The sequence below is a fragment of the Diachasma alloeum genome, unplaced genomic scaffold (assembly GCF_001412515.2).
Source record: "Diachasma alloeum isolate Michigan unplaced genomic scaffold, Dall2.0 Dall_scaffold_00391, whole genome shotgun sequence".
Taxonomy (NCBI): Eukaryota; Metazoa; Arthropoda; class Insecta; order Hymenoptera; family Braconidae; genus Diachasma; species Diachasma alloeum.
The window spans coordinates 429,359-451,431 of record NW_021680530.1 but is presented as its reverse complement, the minus strand read 5'-3'; the positions used below and the strand labels follow the sequence as shown (position 1 = coordinate 451,431).

The following is a 22,073-nucleotide window of genomic DNA, read 5'->3' as shown; positions in this document are numbered from 1 at the left end:
GGGGGGGGGGGGGGGCGGCGGCTCGGTGCGGCGAGGGGGTCGAGGGGTCTCCCCGGGAGGGAGAGGGGGGTTAAAATCGAGTTGAGTTGTATGTACTGGTGTTAGCGATGGCGGAGAAACAATTTTATCTCGCCATGTATCCACGCCGTGGCGCCACATGTACCCCACACAAATGGGCGTAAACAGTGTGGCGCATTGGTTGTGGCGAATGGGCGTGTCTGACGTACCATACCTCCCACTCTCCTCACCGTTGCACAGCGGTGATTGACAGTTGGCGAACGACTGCGGACGGCGCAGGATCTAAACGCTCAAGGCGCTCGCTCTCGTTCCCCTTAACCACGGGCTATTTCGTTTCGTCATTAACCGGGGAATTTTATTGTTAACGAATAACAACAGTTGAGTGCGATATACCGGGATTATTCAGTCGTTGCGATAGCGGGTGATCGTTGTTTCGTCGATATCAACAATCGTAATTGTTTTGTTTACGTTTTTTCGAGGAATTTGGGAGAGTCCGGGGTTTACGGAGCTCAGAGGGCGATACGTGTTTACGGATTGATTATTTTGGAGGTTAGTGTTCTCTCGGGCAAACGCGCGGGATTATTGCTCGGGGGGAAATAAGTTGTGGAGAGTGAAGTTCGAGGGAAACGATCGGGAAGTCGATTTCCCGCGAGAAACCCGAGGGGAAGGAGCTCTTGGAGGCTTTTTGGGCCCTCGTTTGGCCCCCGCGACCCCCAGTCGGTGGTGGCGTCGCCGAAAAATCACTGGCGACTGCGTTCCGTCGACCCCCAGCCCCCGACCCCCGTCGGAAAACACGAGGATGTACGGCTGCTGCAGAGTGACACTGTGATTTTATTTATTTTTGTTAAGTTCTGGTGGTGTTTGTTTGTTTTTTAATCAGTGAAATCGTTCATCAGTTTATGAATTTATGAATTAACGGAAGTGACAGTGCGGAACAGTTTCGGGGAGGAATCGATGGGGCTCGTGACGTGGGTCTGACACGGAGATATTTTTTTAATTCTGGAATCGGCGGCCAGGACTCGACGGGATGAGGAAGCAAGGGAACTCTGGGCATCGTGCGACGCAGTGCTGACGGCTGATATGCTTCAGCGGTCGGAATTTTTCGGGGTTTAGGACGGGGTTTGGTGTGTGAGAGGGCTCAGGAGGGCCCCAGGGTGGAGGGCGAAGGCGCAGTCCACCCGTTTGCCGGTGAAATAGAGATTTTGGGGGACGCTGGGAGGTGCAGGGACGAGTGATTTTTTTGGGGGTGTTTGGAGGATTTTTTGAGGTGGCGATTTGAGGGGAGGTGTGAAGTGAGACTTTGGTATTTTCTTTGGGGGATAACACAGCCGCTACGGTGGCTCAGCACGCAGAGTTCCCCGGCGCTGCCAGGGCGTTCATGGCGCAGCCAAGGGTACGTGATTTTTTTGGTATTTTTGGGGGAGGGTGACGTCGGCGGAATATTCGCCAGTGGGGGGATATTTCCGGGGGTTTTCAGGGGGTGAGAGGCCAACGATCTTGTGTGCGGCGGCAGGAGGGATTAGCTGATGTTAAGGGGAAACGGAACTGCGTCTAGATGAACTTTTAGAAGTCCGTAACGAGATTTTAAGGAATATCTCGGAATCTATGGGAGATGGAAGATTTTTTGTAATGACCTTTTTTGTAGGGCGAATCGAGAGCTGTGAAAAAGGTGGTAACGAAAATTTTGCTATTTCTCGTGGATTCGGAGATATTCCTAGAAAACAGCGAAGAGCTGAGTTGAATAAACCGTGTTTTCTCTTGCAATTCTTAATTTTTATCTGTGAAACTACGATCGACTGGATCATTGCAGTGAGTCAATGAGGTAGTTTGAATATACAATAATAATTGCTCGAGACAACACGATTATAAAAATTCATAGAATTTGGGTGGAGGGTAGGGGCTAGTTAGGGCCTAGCTAGCGCCTTGTTTGACTCGACTTTCATCTTCAAGTGAAGCATTCGGGGATATCATTCGTTCTTAATAGTTAGCGAGCCTCTTTTGGAATATATCAATCGTTCTATCGGCGTGCAAGTGATTTTCAAGTGCCAAAGAATTTTTATATTAATTTAAAATATTTGGTCATCACCAGATTCGGCTCGAGTGAAGCTTCTGCCGCCGAAACTTTCGGTTTTTTGGGTTTATTTGGGGTACAGGAGTTGCAGTGAAATTATGCGGTTGTGGGGGAGGGGTTTTTGGGGGTTAGGGAATTTTTAATGAAGCTGAAACTAGCAGAATATTTGTCAGCAGAAAATTCCATTTAGGGGATATTTAGGGGGGGTTGGGGTAAAACGGACACTTGACTTTTTTAAAATGTTAATGAGGGGTTGAAATGTTGATAAAATTTTATATATATTTTTTTCAATACAAAGAACAACTCTTTCCCTTTGCGACGAGCCTAAACTGAGATCAATTGATCAATTTGTTTTTGAGTTATGAATAATTTTAAATAAGTAGTGTCCGTTTTACCCCACCCTCCCTTGGGTGTAGAAGAGACGAAATTATATGGGCAAATGTTGTTTAAGTGTGAAAGAGTTTGGACATTACTTAAAAACATTTGTACACCTCTAGATTTTATTAAGACAAATCTTCTGCTGTCGAATTTTTCAATAGTTTCAGGTTCATGAATTTTTAGGGTTTAATGATTGGTGGATTGATGGGGAGAAGTCTCTTCGGATATTTTGAAGTTGAAAGTTTTGAAATTATTATAGAAATGGGGGGAGAACTGTGTGAAGTTATGGAGAGGAATTTTTTGGAGAGTTTGGTGTTGAAAATATTTAAATGAACGTTAAAATGGTGGAAGAATTGACATGAAGTTGCGAATCATGAGGTGTTGATTTTGAGTTTTGGGAAGTCCTGGGGATTTTGGTGGGGAGGGGGTCTAGGATGTTGGGCCCAGGTATTTTTGGGGATTATTGGATTCTGGGGAAAAGGGTCTGATGACTTTTTGGTGGGAACACTGGGTTTTGAAGGAGTTGGCATTTGAGAAAATGGAATTACTAGCGATTTTTATTTTTAAAATCTCGTTTGATGAATGGGGAATAATTCTCTTACGACATTTCGTCATTAAAGAATTTTAAATAAACCTCAAAATGTTGGAAGAATTGACGTGAAGTTGTGAATCATGAGATGTTGATTTTGAGTTTTGGGAATTCGTGAAAAATTTGAAGAGTGGGTCTAGGGTTTATGGAGAATTGTCTTTTGGAAATGATGAAATTCTGCAGAAAAAGGTCTGATAATTTTTTCCGGTGAGAACACTAGATTTTCAAAGAGTTGGAATTTAAGAAAATGAAGAAAAATTGGACAATTCAGTTGCCGGAGATTTTTATTGTTAAAATCTCATTTGATAAATGTGTTATAAGTCTTTTGTGACATTTTGTCACTGAAAATTTTGAAATAAAATCCTGAAAAGTTTGGAAGAATTGACGTGAAGTTGTGAATTATGAGATGTTGATGTAGAAAATTATGAAATTCTCAGTAAAAAAAATTTGATGACATTTTTTAGTGGGAACAATTGATTTTTAGAAATTTAAAATTTTAAAAATATAAAAACCTGCGCAGAAAATTGTTTCTTTTCATCATTAAAAGTGTTAAAAATCTATTAATCTCGTTTAATAGATGTGTAATATGTCAATTTAATGATCAAAAACCTCCAAAACTCCCAGAAACATTAAAATCAAACTCAACAATTGAATCGTGAAAAAAAATTAAAACTGAAGTGTCTAATCCCTGAAAATGAACCCCCTCTTTTATTAATTCCACAATTATCTCGATAACAACTGATTCCACGGGAAAATGTCATAAAATCATTTCCGAAGATCACGAAATTATCTCCAAAAAAGACTTTCATACAATTTCCGCTAGGACCACTCGTTCTCCAGATAATCGACATTAAACAAAAAACTGAATTCGCCATTTCGTTCGATTTTGCAGTTATCAATGACTTTAATTTCTCAAACTGCCAGAATTCTCCAACTCTCCATCGATAAAATTTTTTTCTCATTACAACATTAGTTTCAAGGGGATTATACTCGCGACTATTATTTTATCGTATTTTTATCGCATCCGGAGTGCCTCAGATTAGTTCAGAATAATTTTGTCACTTAGCAAATATTCAGTACTTGTCAACGCCGACGGACAGATAATTCCGGCATGGCTCTGCATAAGTTTACTCCAACCGGTTTACAACAATGTGCGTGTAACTGTAGAGAACGTTGAAACTCGTTCCAACAATAATTTCAAACTTCCAAAAACGTTTTCAACATTTTAAAGAAATTCTTAAAGTGACGAAAAATGAAATAATTTGAGTTTTGTGCAGTTTAATCCGGAATAAATTCGGTTTTATGGTACGTGAAATGGAAATGTCACATTAGAGTGAATTCACGCGGTGAATTACAAGTGAAATTCCGGGGAATTTAGCCGACGGCCGAGCGAGGCGAGTGTTACACTGTTTCGACGTCCCAATACCCCGCAGGTGACAGGTTTTAAAAATGTCCGATTATCTCCGCGACCGCTGGTTCTACGGGAAAATACGCCTCTACCTTTTTTGTAGGTTATTAAATTTTCCACAGAAATGCTCTTATGACAGTTTTCCGTAGAACCGCTCCTCGCCGAGATAATTTCTATTTTAGCATCAGGTAGCACCTCAATTCCAAACAAAACAACGATTACATCCTGAGTAATTCCCCAATATCTCGAGAACGACTGCTCCCAGCGAAAAATGTTGTGGAATCATTTTTGAAGATAACAAAATTCTCGGCAAAAAAGGTCCAGTCACATTTTGTTGCAGGACGTCTCATTCCGGCGATATCGGCGATAATGTGAGGACGCGATTAGTCTACTTATTGCAAATAAAGTTGAACTTGCTGTTACGCACGTGCTTTTGGCATTTGCGGGTGAGATGGCACACGGTACGACTATTTCACCAGTCAATGGGTCCTTGTTCTCTGTCGTGTGTACACTGGTCACGAGGGAAAACAACAGGCGAAGGCACAATGTCAAAGTTTAGATCGGTTTTATCAGAAGGAAAATTCACTCTGCCATCAGCAAAAGTTGATTTGGAATTTTATTTCGATGTAAATATCGCGGGGCCGTGTGTCATGTTTATTTCTGGGCTGAATTCTACTCGCTTTGTGGCTCACTTGAGCATCAAAATCAATTTTCATTGGGGAAAGAATGGGATACAGTGCACGCGCTCTAAATTCTCAATTCGAGTGTTGAAAATTTTATCTCCTGACGGTGAATGACGATCACTGATTTAATTCACGTTTTTCGCAATCTTTTTGTTTTATTCTTGGGCGAAATGCAAGCTGGGATTACTGAACTTTGCGGAGTGACGGGAATTTAAATAATTCCGGACCGACGGAGAGTGGTATCGGAGGTCGGGAAACATGACGACTTGGGAAACAAAAATTATATCTTTGTTATTCCTCGATATCTCGAGAGGGAGTGCTCCCAGCGAAAAATATTATGGGACCATTTTTGTAGCTGACAAAATTCCCCACAAAAAAGGTCCAGTGACATTTGATCGTAAAACTCTTGCTTCTCGACTTAATTTCCATTTTACATCATGGAAATCCGAATAAACCAAAAATTTCGAACAAAACAACAATTACGTCTTCACAAATTCTTCAAATATCTCAAAAACAACTTCCTCCAGCGATAAATGTCACAGGACCATTTTTGTAGATGACAAAATTCCCCACAAAAAAGGTCCAGTGACATTTCATCATAAAACCCTTCCTTCCCGTCGTAATTTCCATGTTAACATCACGCAAATGTGAAGCTGAAGCTAGCTGATTGAATTTAGAGGACTTTTTAGGGTTTAAGGGTCTAATAATCATATGGGCACTGTTGCACATGGCTCGGAAGTATTAGTACACCCCTAGATTCGCCAAAATTGACGCTTCGTGAGGGTAACACTTGTTCAAGCATTTCTGTTGATTTATGACGCTGTTGATCGCAGTTATCTGTTTCAACTCCGTCAAATTGTCGTCACCTACAATTTTTCCCTCATTTAAAATTTTTAATTATCCACTTGATTCACTGAAAACGTCAGACTCACAACCGGGGGAATAATTTTCCTACTCTAAAACAACACCGGAACGAAACACTGATAACGGAGACAAAGTTGTAAGCAATGTACTTATCAGTCTTGTACCTCTCGATTTCCGATATCACTTAATCCCCGATAGAGCGATCATTGTCGGGACACAACTCCCCCCGAAATACTTTCCCAATCTTGAGGAAGAAAATATGTGATGCGGGTTGATTCTTATCGGCGGTGATAACAGTTTGATTCATTTTGTGTTGGTAAATTTTAAATTAACTCGGTAATCAGTGATGGTACGGTGAAATGTCACTGGACATTTCTTGTGGGGAATTTTGCCGGCTACAAAAACTGTTCTGTGACATTTTCCGCTGGGAGCTGTCGTTCGGGAGATAATTTAGAAATTAGTGAAGATGGAATTGTTGTTTTGTTTGGAAGTCGAGATTTCCTGGATGTTAATATGGAGATTATCTCGGTAAGGGTGGGTTTTACGATGAAATGTCGCTGAACCTTTTTTGTGGGGAATTTTGACATCTACAAAAATGATTCTATAACATTTTTCGTCAGGAGCAGTCGTTCGGGAGATAATTTGGAAATTACGGAAGATGGAATTATTGTTTGGTTCGGAAGTCGAATTCCCTCGATGTTAACATGGAGATTATCTCGGTAAGGGCAGGTTTTACGATGAAATGTCACTGAACCTTTTTTGTAGGTGTCAAAATTCCCTACAATAATGATTATGTGACATTTTTCGCCAGGAGCAGTCGTTCTCGCGATATCGGGCAAGTAATTATCATGTAATCGTTGTTTTGGCGGAAATTAGACGTTTGCTTTGGCAGTTCCTCTAGAAAAATTCTTGTCTGGGTTTCTAGTTCGATGTATTATATTGTTGAAGCATATGCCGAAATCTCATGACAGTGTATGCAAAATACTCCGGGAATATTTAGTTATTCAGGGGGTTTCAGTGACTTTGCATCTTTGAAGATATACCGTTGGAAAATGATTCTTCGTGTGCGTGTCTTCGAGTCTTCGCGTGCCCGCAAAAGATCACAGGGAGGGGGGTTGAGACGCTAAAGTCGAGGGAAAATAAAAGAGGTGCGTGCCCCGAGGGACAATAATCGGACGAATGTTGAGGTGAAAACGTCAGACACATGCGAGATACAGAGAAAATATAGACGTGACGTTCGGGGGTTTGGGGGGGGGGGATGAACTTGAAGTTTTTGGTATTTTTAGAATGTTTTTAAATCATGTGGGGATAAATAACAATTTTTATATTATTTTTTTCAAGATGAATTGATTATTTGAAAAGTTGAGAGAGCATTCTGGGTTTGAAGGGCTGGTTATCTCGGCGGGGAGGGGTTTCAGGGGAAAATGGGAGAGGGATTTTTTGTTGGAAATTTTGTCAGCTAGAAAAAAGGTGGAGTGACATTTTCTCGTAGAATCGTTATTTATGGAGATAATCGCATATTTTGACAGATTGGAGATGCGCATTTTTTTTTTCAACATGAAAAAATATTTTTTTTTAAGTCAAATAATTTTTAAAAAAATTTCTGCACGTTGAGGGGTCGGAGGGGTCAACATATTGTCTTTTTCAGCTGAAACTCTGCAAAATTTTCCAATGAAATTCCACTCTTCATTGGCAATTCATCAAACAAGTGTAAACAACGCAACAGTTACCTTTTCACTAATTCCCAAATATCTCGAGATCGACTGCTCCCACCGAAAAACCTCATAAGATCATCTTTATAGCTGACAAAATTCCCCACAAAAAATGTCCAATGAAATTCCCCCATAAAACCCTTCCTCACCGAGACAATTTTCAATTCATCACGAAACAAATCTCTAATTCCCAAACAAACAACAATTCCATCTTTCCTAATTCCCCAAATATCTCCAGAAGCACTGCCCCTAGCGAAAACCATCACAAAACAACTTTTCTAGCTGACGAAATTCTCCACAAAAAATGTTCAATGACATTTCCTCGTAGCACCGCATCTTCCTTCAATTTATCGCAATCTTCAGGGGACGAAGGGCTCGCATTCTGTTTTGCATCTGAAATTTCCGCGGATTTTTCAACAGAATTTCGTTCTACATCTGCAATTCATCAAGTAACTCACCCCCAAAAAACATTTAATAATATTATCCCAAGATTTTTGGTGGTTTGTGGTCAGTTTATGCCGATGAAAAAAATGTATACGCCTCATGTTACGTTTTATTCGGGCAATAAACACTTGAGTAATTAGTGTCAGTGATAAATACGTGGCGCCAGGAGTTCCTTACAACGTCGAATCACTTTCGAATTGGACCCCAACTCTCATTGGATGCTGCAGGGGAAGGGGGGAGAGGTATTGCATTGCTGCACCTCCCTCTTCCTCTCTTTCATCTTCATCCTTTGGATGCAATATTTCTTTTTACTCTGTTATTCCACTTCCCCATCATCTTTCTCTTGCCATTCGTTTTTCGTGATCAATGTTTATGGATAAACGTCACTCTTTCCTCCTTCTCAGGGAGTTTCAGCGATTCTTTTCCCCTCGCTTTTTTTTTATTAATGAAATATTCCACAGCGTCGGCAGTGTCTCTGATATCTTCATAAGTGCAACTGCATTCGTGAATTATCAGGGGATTTTTATTTTCTCTCGGTTGGCCTCATTTTTTTTTATTACTGTTCGTAAATTAATATTTCTGGTTGTGGTGCTTGGTTTGGGATGTAACGCGGGGGAAAATCGAGCACTTATGATAATATTTCATTGCAAAGCGCTTTTTGAATTTTTAATTTCAAGTAAAACAAAAATTACATCTTTGATATTTTCCAAAATCGTCGGAACGACTGCTCCTAGTGAAAAATGCTAGAAAATCATTTTTGTAGCTAACAAAATTCTCCACAAAAAATGTCTATTGACATTACGTCATAAAACCCGTTTTTTAGAGATAATTTCCATGTTAACATCAAGGAGATCTCTAATTTCAAACAAAACATCAATTGCATCTTCAATAATTCCCAAAATATCGCTGAAACAACTGCTCCTAGTGAAAAATGTCATAAGATCATTTTTGTTGTTAACGGAATTCTCCGCAAAAAATGTCCATTGACATTGCGTCAGAAAACCTTTTTTTACCGAGATAATTTCCAATTTAACATCAAGCAAATCTCTAATTTCAAACAAAACATCAATTACATCTTCAATAATTCCCAAAATATCGCTGAAACAACTGCTCCTAGTGAAAAATGTCATAAGATCATTTTTGTTGTTAACGGAATTCTCCGCAAAAAATATCCATTGACATTGCGTCAAAAAAACCTTTTTTTACCGAGATAATTTCCAATTTAACATCAAGCAAATCTCTAATTTCAAACAAAACATCAATTACATCTTCAATAATTCGCAAAATATTGCTGGAACAACTGCTCCTAGTGAACAATGTCATAAGATCATTTTTGTTGTTAACGGAATTTTCCGCAAAAAATGTCCATTGACATTGCGTCAGAAAACCTTTTTTTACCGAGATAATTTCCAATTTAATATCAAGCAAATCTCTAATTTCAAACAAAACATCAATTACATCTTTAATGATTCCCAAAATATCGTTGAAACAACTGCTTCTAGCGAAAAATATCATAAAATCATTTTTGTAGCTGACAAAATTCTCCTCATAAATCAGATGTGATCAATGTTTTTCGGAGAGGGGCTGAAATTTTTAATGAAATTGTCACAATTTAATATTTTTCCCCCTCATTTCTCTCAAGATTTTTTTGAAAAAGGACACGTATTAGATGCGGTCACGACCCAGTGTATCCAGGAATGATAATTAGCGTCACGCGAGCCATCAGTAAAACACGTTCCCGCATCTATAACGCATACGTCAAACCTCTTTATGTAAATGTACAAGCCACAAGGGACAAATACACATAAAACCCGTTCCTCGTGGTTATAGTTAATGCTCTACAATAATGATTTTCAAACAACTGTGGCCAATTGTTTTGTATTTTGTTTCCGGAATTATGAAAATCGGTCATCAACCGAGAAGAGTGACATAATAATTGAGGTATAATGGGGTATAACCGAATAATGGAGAGAATATGTGTCTGTCATCAGATGCATTAGGGTTAATTAATATATCCTTTGAGATGCCATGTCCGGGGGAATTTGTGATTGTTATCGTAATGTGAAAACAATTTTACTTGTCGTGAAAAAAATGATTTTTTTCGTTGTGTAATCCTTTCTGGATTTAATTAATTCCATGAATTTTAACGTTTTGCCGTGAAAAGGAGAATTTACTGATTAAAATTATTAATTTAATTGAGATTATTTTGAGAAAGGTTTTAAACAATTCGAAAAAAATTCAGTTTTATAAATTTATTTTCGCGAATTTTTGTTATTTTTCAACAAAATATGAGTTCAATTTATTGTTTGAACGTTCTGAAAATTAATCTAATTGAAAATTTAACTGAATAAATTTTTTACTGGAGAAAATTTACTTCTTCGCTTCATTAATGCAATTGGAAAAATTATTCTCTCGTCTCAATTTTTTGAGAAAAAAAAAATTTATTCAAAATTTCAATTTTTCTTAGAAATTTCAACAAAACCTAAATTTCTATAATTGTTCAAAAATTCAAAAAATCCAATCATAATTGAAGAATTAATTGAATTAAATTTTAATGAAGAAAATATAATTATTTTGCGAAAGGTTTTATAAAAATTAAAACATTTGGAAAAAATTAAATTTAAAAAAATTTATTCAAGTCTTTTCCCAAGTTTTTGTTATTTTCCACCAAAACATGAGTTCAATTTATTATTTAAACATTCCGAAAATTCAGTTATGATTAAAAATTTACCCGAATAAATGTTGTATTCACCAAACTTCAATTCTTCGCTTGATTAATTCAATAGAAAAAATTATTGAACGCAAAAAAATCGATTGACTCGAATTTTTAACGAAAAAAAATTTAATTATTAAAAATTGAAAATGATTAAAAATATCATTTAAAAATATTCATCGTAGAAAAAACTCCAGAAATTTATTTAAAAAAAAACTCAATCCCATTTTTATGCACAAAAAAATGAATTAGGGTAAAAATGGTTTAAAAAATCGTTTAATTTTGATTTTTTCGTCTGCAGTATGACGATGGCGGGCTGCACGGGGGTTACCTCGAGGCAGGCGGTGGTGGTGGCACTGGTGGATTATACGATCCACACGGTAATGCAAGAGGTGTACCGGGTCTTCACCACAGTCCACACTTGGGTGGAATGGGACCGGCACATCCACAGTATCCACCACCACCACAACCACCACCACAGCATGTACTAGCAGCGGCAGCAGCGGCCGCTGCATCAGCGGTACCTGACGTTCACAAACGCGACAAAGACGCCATTTATGGGTAAGTGCCAATAGCAATTCGATCTCTCAGTCTTGACTGGAGATGCAAATGCGTTGACCCGTCATACAACGGCTGTCACAATCCCCCCCCCCCCCCNTGTCACAATCCCCCCCCCCCTTCCTGAATGGCCTTCGCAATTAAAAAAATATATGACAGTAATTTTTCATTTATAACGATGCAACTTCATTTTTTAAATCAATTTTTAATTTAATTCATTGCGTATTGGGTTAATTAGCATTTTGATGCGGTTGATGTCATTCTGTCATTGATTTTTTTCCCATTTTACCCTGATTTTATTATTTAAATCTCGATATTGAACTGTTGAAAAACATTTTAAAATAAAAAAAGATTGTTTTTAAATGAAAAATTTATAAAAAATATTTATTAAAAAAAAATTTAACAAATGGATAAATAATCAATTTTATAAAAAATTGATTGTAAATTATAAATAATTTGAATTATTTATAATTAAATATTTATATTTAATTATAAATACTTTCAATTATAAATAATATATTAAATGAGTATAAATCAGAATAAATAAATATATTGAATAACATCTTGAATATTTAATTATAAATAATTTATAAACAATCAATTTTCCACTATAAAAATCATTTGTTCGGAATCGTAAACATTTATTTATATTCATAAATTAACCAGAAATCTATTTTACGCCGAAAAAATAAGGTTTCCGAAAGTTTAAACAATTTCAATTATTCATTTATAAACAACAATTGTTTGAAAAAATAATATAATTTGAATTGACAAATTTGATGATTGAAAATGGATATCCCTAAGGAAGATGAAAATCAGTTATAGATGTTTTGACAATAATTTCCTTGTAAATTGTTTATGACAAATTGTTTATTTTTTGCTCATATGCCAGTTTTTCTTGTAAACTAATATCGATAATCATCCTGATTCCCCTCCCATTCAGAGATATTCTGTGACGTCACAAATCCAGAACAAATTTAATCTGCCGTTCTCAGTGAAAAGTATTTTTTAACGTTAATTTTGCATCATTAGTCGGAACATTCTACTCGACTAGCGAAGATCATTGGGAAAATCTCTCATTAATTTTTATTTCCCCTCCAACAGCTCATTAACATCATTTTTATCACAGCTACATGGGCCATAAAATGGCCGACAAAATAGTAAATAAAATGTTAATCTGGTCCGTTCAATTCAGCATTACAAAGAAATTAATGTACAGAATTAGATAATGGGTAATGAGATTTAAATTCATTCAGCGAGAGTGAGTATTGCGTTAATTGAATGAATATATTTTTTTACTTCAACGTCCGACGCTCTCCCGGCACTCGTGATGGAGACATCGGTGGCTTTTCTAATAAGGCATTTCCCCATACATTATAAAAGTGCATTTATCGTTAATTAAAGGAATTCGAGGGAAAAAACACAAGAGATGTTGCACTGGGGGGATATGCCAGAGGTTTGAGTGAAGGGTGGGGGGGGCGCTGGGGTCATCGGGCTGGACGATCTGCATCGGATGTGTCGATCGAGAACAGATAAATTAATTTTTTAATTAAAATTCTTCCGTGCGACGATGCGTAATTGAGAGCTACCGGTGGACGCATGTGAAGAATTCATTTTTTTCCTCCTCTTCTTTGGTTCTTCTTGAGTTTATTTTATTTTTTTTTGCGGGGGGGGAGTGCACCTGGCGAAAGGGGGAAAGTTTATGGGGGAGGGGAGCTGGAGATGATGATTAATATTGATGAGGAATTTATTTATTGTTTAAAAATGCGAGCGGATAATTCAATTTCAGGAATTTTTGGGGACCAATCGGGGTATTTAAGACGTTTTAATTTAAGAGGGACGTCATCAAAATCATCAGTGAAAAAACAATTGTCAGTATAGAAATAATTAATTTGAGACACTAAAAATGAACTGAATTTGGCGACACAAACGTCTTAAAGGGGGGGCAAGAACGTCTTAATTTCAGAGAATAGTTTTTCAAGGGCGGCTTCATTAGGGGGAAGATTCTTCTCTTGATTTCGAGTTTTGCGGAATTTTTGGGGGCTTGTGCGGGGCAATGAGAACCGCGTGATTTATTGGGATATTTTTTCGTGCGAAAAACGGGAGCTTATTATTTTTCGGTGGTAACCTGCAATTTGTCCACTCGTCGTGTGCCCCTCTTGTATTCCGTCGAAGAGTTTCCGGGAATTTTAGGGATTATTTAGGGGCTTTTATCCCACCAGTTTTTTTTTTAAGAGGACTGGGACATGGCTGCACTCTCAGGCCGGTTTCCTGGGCGATTCCGGGGAGAAATTGCTTGGAAGAATGAAAATTTTGCGTTTTTGGAGATGACAATGATTTTTTTTAATTGGGGAAAACAGTTCTATTTTTTTCGCCGATGTTTTAAGCTCAAAAAATCGAAAATCGAGTAGGATTTAATGAAAAACTGTTGTCAATTATTTTATAATTTTTTTGGACCAAGTAAAATTAAAAATGAATAAAAAAGAAGACAAATTGCTTCTATGAATGGAAATTTTGCAGTTTTGGAGACAGTAATGTTTTTTTTAATTGGGAAAGACAGTGCAATTTTTTTCGCAGGTGTTTTGAGCTCAAAAAATCGAAAATTGAGTAGAATTTCATGAAAAATAGTTATCAATTATTTTATAATTCTTTTAATGCATTTTTCTGTTAATAAAAAATTGAGAAATTATAAAAAAATGACAATTTGATATTTTTAATTTCAATTTTGGTTCGATTTGAGCTTTCAAACGATTTTCAATAATTTCCAATTGTTTTCTCCGATTTTTTCAATTTTTTTGGGTCAAGAGAAATTTAAAAAAAATAAAAAAGGAAAGAAATTGGTTGGAAGAATGAAAATTTTGCTTTTTCAAGACAATAATAATTCTTTTCCCAAATTTTTGAGTTCAAAAAATCGAAAGGAGAGTAGAATTTCATGAGCAAACAGTAATCAACTATTTTATAATTTTTGAAAAGCTTTTTCCTGTTAATACAAAATTGAGTAATTTAAAAAAAATTTAATTTGATATTCTCAATTTCATTTTCATCGATTTTTCTCAATTTTTTTGAGTTGAAAAAAAATAAAAATGAATAAAAAATATAAAATATTTAGCAATTATGTAATGCATTTTTTTATGCTCTTAAAATGATTGAAAATTCATGTTTTATGGGAAAATTACGTGACTTGTAGAAATCTGAAAAATTGATTTGATTTTTTACATTTATTATGAGGTTTTCCCGAGTTTAAAGCACGGACATCGATAAGAGAAAGTAAGGACGCGGGTACAATACAATTTATCCGTATGTCCGAGGTACCAGCAAACGCAGAATAGCGGAAACCACAAAACCGCATCATTCCCCAAACAACGTTCAACGGCCAATCATATCATTACCTTTGCGGTCGCATCATCCTGACACCTTGTTTATCCGTCACCGAGTGCCTCTCGCGCGTGTGCACCTACGCATTTATCGTTTATCCCGGCTTTACAATCACACTTTTTATTTTTATTCTCAATAAACGTTTGAATCGTCTTCACAGAGACAAACCAAATAATTCCCTCTATTTTCTTCAATTTGCCGTGTTGAAAATTCGATTAATCCGGTTCAATAAATGATTTTTAATCAATAATATACATTTTTTTCTATTCCATATTTAATGAAAATGAAAGAAAAAATGACGTGACATTTCCTTTCATTTATTTTTTTTCTTTTTTTTTATTAAAAAAATTGCGAATACTGTTTTTTATTTAAAAAATTGATTCTTTTATTCAGTTCTTTATGAAATTGACTTCTCTATTGAAAATTAAAAAATTGCCATTTAAATGTATTATACAGTAAACAATTTCAAAAATTTTATAAAATGAAAAAGAAAATACTTGACAATTTCTTTTATTTTCTTTCGCATTTTTAATTAAAAAATTGTTATTTTTTCATCATATTGAGATTTCTATTAAAAAATTATTTTTCAATTAAAAAAAACAAAAGAGATTTTTATTATTTGATATTTAACGAAATTAAAAAATTACTTGATATTTCGCTTCATTCTTCTGCTTTTAAAAAAAATTTTCCATAAAAAAATTGGATAAAATTTTTTTCAAAAATCCACTTGACATTTCCTTTCATTCTTTTCCGTTTTTAAAACAAGATTTGCACACAAAAAATTGTCGTTAAATGTATATTTTCACAAATTTATCCATTTCACTGAGATATCCACTAAAAACTAAAAAACTACACTTTCAATATCCGCGAATATTTCTCCCCCAATCTCGCACGATCTCCCATTAAATATCCCCCTCCATCGAGACGCCCATTTTCCCCGTTAAAAATCCTCACAGCATCGTATTCCCTCGTGTGTATAAACGTGTGCCAACGAAGGAAGTTGAAACGCTCACAGTAGGGCCCAGGGCACGAGAGGAAAAAAAAAAAAAAACAAGAAGCTACCGAAGATGTTTTATTCTCCTCTCTCGAAAAAAAAACATCTCTTATTTTGTTTAATTTTAATTCTCGTGTCGGCGTTTGCGCTGAGGGGTTTTGTTACGTATTACGAGTATTTTTATTTTGTTGCGAGGGAGAGGGACTCGCGTCAATTTGTCGAAATTCGTTCCGAATCATTTTATGCCCTTGGCACCGACTAGGGCAGCTACCATTGGCACACACGAGGCGAGATGGAATTCCTCCACTCGGAATTATTTATTTAATTGTTGAATTCGTCATACGATGACTCGAATGATTTTTCAAATTTTTTTAACGGCGAAATGACAATTTTTGAAATTTTTCTGGCGTCGTCGGGGGGTCGTTGCACTGGGCATTATGATTCGTTTTACGAAGTTTGAAAATACTGAGAGCTGTGGCTAGGCTGCATCGTGGCTAATCTTATCTTATCCCACAATCCTGAGGGGGCCTAGGGGTCACCCTCTGTCTCGATGGCCTAACGACGTCGGATTCACGCTTTTACCTAAATATAAAATTTCATTGGCTGATTGAACGACGAAATAATGAAATTACGATGAGCAATTGAAGAAAAAGGCGTGAAATTGACGAATAAAAAAATCGTTTTCTTAAGAAATCACTAATTCATCAATTTTTTTTTAATGTTTGGATTATAAAAATATGATTTCGGTCGAAACAATATTAAATAATTATCGGATATTTTAAAATATTTTTTGAATTATTGGAAAATCATTTTATTAATGTTATGAATTTTTAGGGATTTCCTTTCTTGAAATTTTGGTTTAACCTCTCGATTTTTCCAATTTGCTGGCAATTTTTCTCATTTTTCTAAATTATGAAATTGGAAAATAATAATTATTTTATGAATCTCAATGTTTTTTCCTTTTTTGAATGACGAAATGATGAAATTATTTTGGTAACAAAAAAACTGAAATTGAAGAGTAAAAAACCAATTTTTTCGAATTTTTGGATCGTAAAATTCCAAAATAAATTATTCTATTTAAACAATATTAAATAGTTATTCCACAAGTTTTAATATTTTTTTTAATTCTTGGAAAACGATTCTACAAATATTTAGAGATTCCACTTCTTGAAATTTCGGTTTAACATCTAGATTTTTTCATTTTGTTGCAAATTTTTCTCAATTTTCTTATTCACAAAATTAAAAAATTAATTATTTCATGAATCCCAATGTTTTGTTAACACTCGTTTTATTAATTGTTTAGAAGTTGAAGTGTTTGTTTCCTTGAATTTGTGGGAAGATTTTGTTTTTAAAATTCATTTTCACATTTTTATTTTTGAAATTTTACGTTCTCTCCTCGGCATGAAGAGAAAAGAAGAGAAGTTGGGTCAGAGTACCCCGAACGATAAACAGCTGCTACACGGCTTTTGGCGAGAGGCTTCCGTCGGACCGCGTGCGCGACGCCTTTCCACATACTCCTGTTCAAAACTAAATACGAATGCCCGGTGCAAGGGAGATGAAAAAAAAAAACGTGAGAGAAATCCCCCTCCTTTCAGTCACTGCAACAGCGTTTCCGATATACTTCACGGTGAATTTCGTCTCTTCCAGGGGTATTCCCTGTTCAAATTTAATCACGCTTAATTTTTTTTGGGGAGAAGTTACAACAGAAAGCGTCAAAATATCCCCGGACACATTATTCTTCATTTTAACATTTTTTTTTCCATTTTTTGATGATTTTTATTCAAATTTTTATCCCTGAGATTTTTAAAAATTATTTCAGTGTTTTTTCTCAATAATTATCGTGTTTTTATTGGGCAAAATGTGACAAAAATTGTAAATGCAGAATAAAAAATATCATTTTTCGATATTTGATCAATTTTATGACAATTTTCACTCTAAAAAAATTTTTAGAATAACAAATTCAATGGTTTTCATGAATAAAAGTTATGATTCATGATCCTATCGCCTAGAAAATCAACGGGAATGATAAACAATTATGTATTTTCATTCGTTTAAATTTTTTATCGTTTTTGTTTTCATATTGAACGTAAAAAAAATAAAAATCTTAAAAATAATGATAATTACTCATCAATTTATTCGTTTATTCAATGGTTTTTATGAATAAAACTTCTGATTCATGTTTCCATCGCCCAGAAAACCACCAATAATAATAAAAAATCCATAATTTCACTTCTTTTAATTTTTAATTGTTTTTATTTTCACAAAAAACTTTAAAAAAAAATGAAAATTATCAAAACAATGACGATTAGATGATTAATTCCTTGGCCTTTTCAATTCTCGTGCCTAAACTAATGTTTCGTAAGGGAAGTGTTCATTTTTATTTCAATGAAAGTAGAATTATACAATTAAAATATTGTTTTCCATTTTTTTGCAGACATCCACTGTTTCCACTACTCGCCCTAATATTCGAAAAATGTGAGTTGGCAACGTGCACACCGAGAGAACCGGGTGTAGCTGGTGGTGATGTGTGTTCGTCAGAGAGTTTCAACGAGGACATTGCGGTCTTCTCAAAACAGGTAAGAAGATGATAAAAATTGATAAAAAAAAGAGATTGGGTGAGAGATGAATGGGGAAGAGAGACAAACGGATGTTGTAAATGCTGCGATAGGGAAAATCTTATTTCCCTGGAAATGCCGTGTTTTGTACAAAACTATTTCCAAATATATATACCCNCCAAATATATATACCCCCCCCCCCTCCGTACAGTGTGGAGACGCGCCCCATGGGCGTCTCGACGCCACTTCCTGTCGTCGTATTGCTCCGTTTGAATAACCCAGAGTGCTTCCACATTTCGGGGGATAATGGTCGTTTCGAATGAAAACGTTTCCATTTGACTCTTCATGGGATGGCCTCTCAAACCACTCAACAAATTCGTGATTTATCTCGGGATGTGGCATTTCAGCGTGAAAAACAAGCTCATTTTTATGGTAAAAACCTACAATTTTTTTTGATTTTCTAGAACAAAGGAAATCAGTGGCGAAGTGGTAAAATGGTATAAGTCAATTTCGACTATTGACCAGTTTTCAATCAATATCTCGGAATCTAAGGGAGATAGCAGAATTGTTGTTATAACCTTTTTTGTGGAGCCGATTGAGTGCTACAACAAATGTAATTACGAAAATTTCGCTATCTCCCTCAGATTCGGAAATATTTCTCAAAAACAATTGGGAGATAAGTCGACGTAAACTCTTTTACCACTTCGCTGCTGAAATGAAAATTAGAAATTAATTTCTTTGATTCTGCCGCCATTTTTTGTTGATATTCACGGAGTTTAGAGGTATATTTAATGATAATACTATTTTTCAATAAATATTGCAGTTATTTTTTTCAATTTTTGGAGAAAAAATTGAAGAAAATTAATGAATTATAATTTTTCATTTTCTATTAATTTGAGTTGAGATTTTTTTTTCATTCAATTAAAAAAATTGTCTCATGATTCTTTATGACTTGAAGTTCATGTCATAATAATTGGATTTTTATATTTTTTTCCACAATTTTTTTTACTTTAAAAACACAAAAAGGGAACATTTCAATTTTTTTCAAATTCTAGTTCTTGAAAATTTACTTATATTTCAATTTGTCTTTAATAATAATAAATCCTTCAATTTTAGAATTTTAAAAAAATTTCTGTTGCCTAAAAAAATCATTGCAAGATTTTTTTTTTCATATTTCACAATTTTTCTAGAGAAAGAATGTAAAAATTTCAATTTATTCAATTTTTAATCAATATTAAATATTAAATATTTTGAAATATTTTTTGCACTCTATCCTTGTATTTTAACACATAAGAATTTCACCTCAATAAATAAAAAACCGAGGAATTTTTATAGTTCACTGAATTTATTTTCATTTCTTCTTCATTCTCTCCATTATTTTCATCTTCTATAAACCAAAAACCCCGTGGCATTCCCCAAGGACACTTCACGTTCTGAGGTAACTCGAGATGTTGGATTTCAGCGATGTGAGGTGGAGGGAGCCTTTTAAAAACCATTTTGAGCGTCTACATTCCTTTGATACGTGTGTGTATTCCCTCCATAGGTACCACTGGGTCACTGAATACATCACATACCAAAAAACAAAGTTCCAGTCCAAATTGAATGTCCTCCATTGTTTTTATTGTCCCATATTTCCCCCGCCTCTCGCCACTCCACATAAAAATATTTCTGTCATTTTTTTTTACCGTATTCTCATTCTAGTGTCAATATATGACTCACCCGGAAATTCATAATAATTCGTTTGAGGTTTTTTGACGATATCTTCAGAGAAAAAAGGGTTAGAGGGATTTAATTGGCGCCATTTTGTAGCCAGGAAAATTTCCGATTTCTCCCTCAATAACTAAAAGTCTCCAACTTGTTCAGTTCTTGAAAAAATTTAGGAAATACAAAAAACATTTCCATTTCACTGAATTGGAATTATTCTTGAAATTCATGATAATTCGTTTGAGGTTTTTTGACGATATCTAGAGAGAAAAAAGGGTTAGAGGGATTTATTTGGCGCCATTTTGTAGCCAGGAAAATTTCCGATTTCTCCCTCAATAACTAAAAATCTCCAACTTGTTCAGTTCTTGAAAAAATGTAGGAAATACAAAAAACATTTCCATTTCACTCAATTGGAATTATTCTTGAAATTCATAATAATTCGTTTGAGGTTTTTTGACGATATCTAGAGAGAAAAAAGGGTTAGAGGGATTTATTTGGCGCCATTTTGTAGCCAGGAAAATTTCCGATTTCTCCCTCAATAACTAAAAGTCTCCAACTTGTTCAGTTCTTGAAAAAATTTAGGAAATACAAAAAACATTTCCATTTCACTGAATTGGAATTATTCTTGAAATTCATGATAATTCGTTTGAGGTTTTTTGACGATATCTAGAGAGAAAAAAGGGTTAGAGGGATTTATTTGGCGCCATTTTGTAGCCAGGAAAATTTCCGATTTCTCCCTCAATAACTAAAAGTCTCCAACTTGTTCAGTTCTTGAAAAAATTTAGGAAATACAAAACACATTTCCATTTCACTGAATTGGAATTATTCTTGAAATTCATAATAATTCGTTTGAGGTTTTTTGACGATATCTTCAGAGAAAAAAGGGTTAGATGGATTTAATTGGCGCCATTTTGTAGCCAGGAAAATTTCCGATTTCTCCCTCAATAACTAAAAGTCTCCAACTTGTTCAGTTCTTCAAAAAATTTAGGAAATACAAAAAACATTTCCATTTCACTCAATTGGAATGATGCTTGAAAGTCATAATAATTCGTTTGAAGTTTTTTGACGATATCTTCAGAGAAAAAAGGGTTAGAGGGATTTATTTGGCGCCATTTTGTAGCCAGGAAAATTTCGGATTTCTCCCTCAATAACTAAAAGTCTCCAACTTGTTCAGTTCTTGAAAAAATTTAGGAAATACAAAAAACATTTCCATTTCACTCAATTGGAATTATTCTTGCAAGTCATAGTAATTCGTTTGAAGTTTTTTGACGATATCTTCAGAGGGGAGAGGGCTAGAGGGATTAATTTAGCGCCATTTTGTAGCCAGGAAAATTTCCGATTTCTCCATCAACAAATAACTGCCCCTAACTCCTTTATTCCTCGGTAAATTTGAGGTAATACGGGACAGATTCACGAAAACGAAAAAATCGATGTTCTCAGGTTTCGTCCATTGCGTTGAGGATTTCGAGAGTTTACATTCCTTCGATTCATCTGTGTAGTCCTTCCACAGGTACCGCTGCATCACAGAACACATAAAATCCCGAAAACCCCCGCAACGGAGCCTCCACTCTCACCGAAACACTCCATTTCTCCTGCAGTCCCCTATATTTTCCTTCCACTCGGCGTAAAAATATTTATGCAATTATGTTTTACCGCCATTCTCATCCTAGTGTCAATAATGTGGACTCGCATTACCGATAACACATGCAGACGGGTCAAGTGAAATCGTTTTCGCACGACAAAAGACTCTGATAGCCCTCGTAAAACAATTTTTCCTCAGTCTCAAGGGACTTTTTTTTCTCTTTCATTCGATCGGAGTGTTCCACTGGTTTCAGCCACTTGAAAAATAAATTCCACTCACTACACAGTGAGGAAAGAGTGTTGACGCCAGCGGATTAAAATCATTTGTATGCACACTCGTGTCTTTATTACTCGAGAGATAATAGAATTTTCGTATGGTAAAATAGTGTATCAGAGGGAGATGAAAGGCTCATTTATCTCGCAACA

General features: G+C 35.4%; 1 protein-coding gene across 2 annotated transcripts in view; it reads left to right on the top strand.

The window, feature by feature from the left end:
• The first annotated feature begins 288 nt into the window (after nt 1-288).
• The window catches only part of LOC107041908 (homeobox protein homothorax), a 326,462-nt gene continuing 304,677 nt past the window's right edge, over nt 289-22,073 (top strand). For both annotated transcript variants that reach the window (XM_015262721.1, XM_015262720.1), the window contains exons 1-3: nt 289-1,411; nt 11,182-11,441; nt 18,242-18,383. In XM_015262721.1, the coding sequence (XP_015118207.1) occupies nt 1,397-1,411; nt 11,182-11,441; nt 18,242-18,383 (417 nt within the window). In that variant the 5' untranslated portion in view covers nt 289-1,396. The remainder of the gene's footprint in view (nt 1,412-11,181; nt 11,442-18,241; nt 18,384-22,073) is intronic.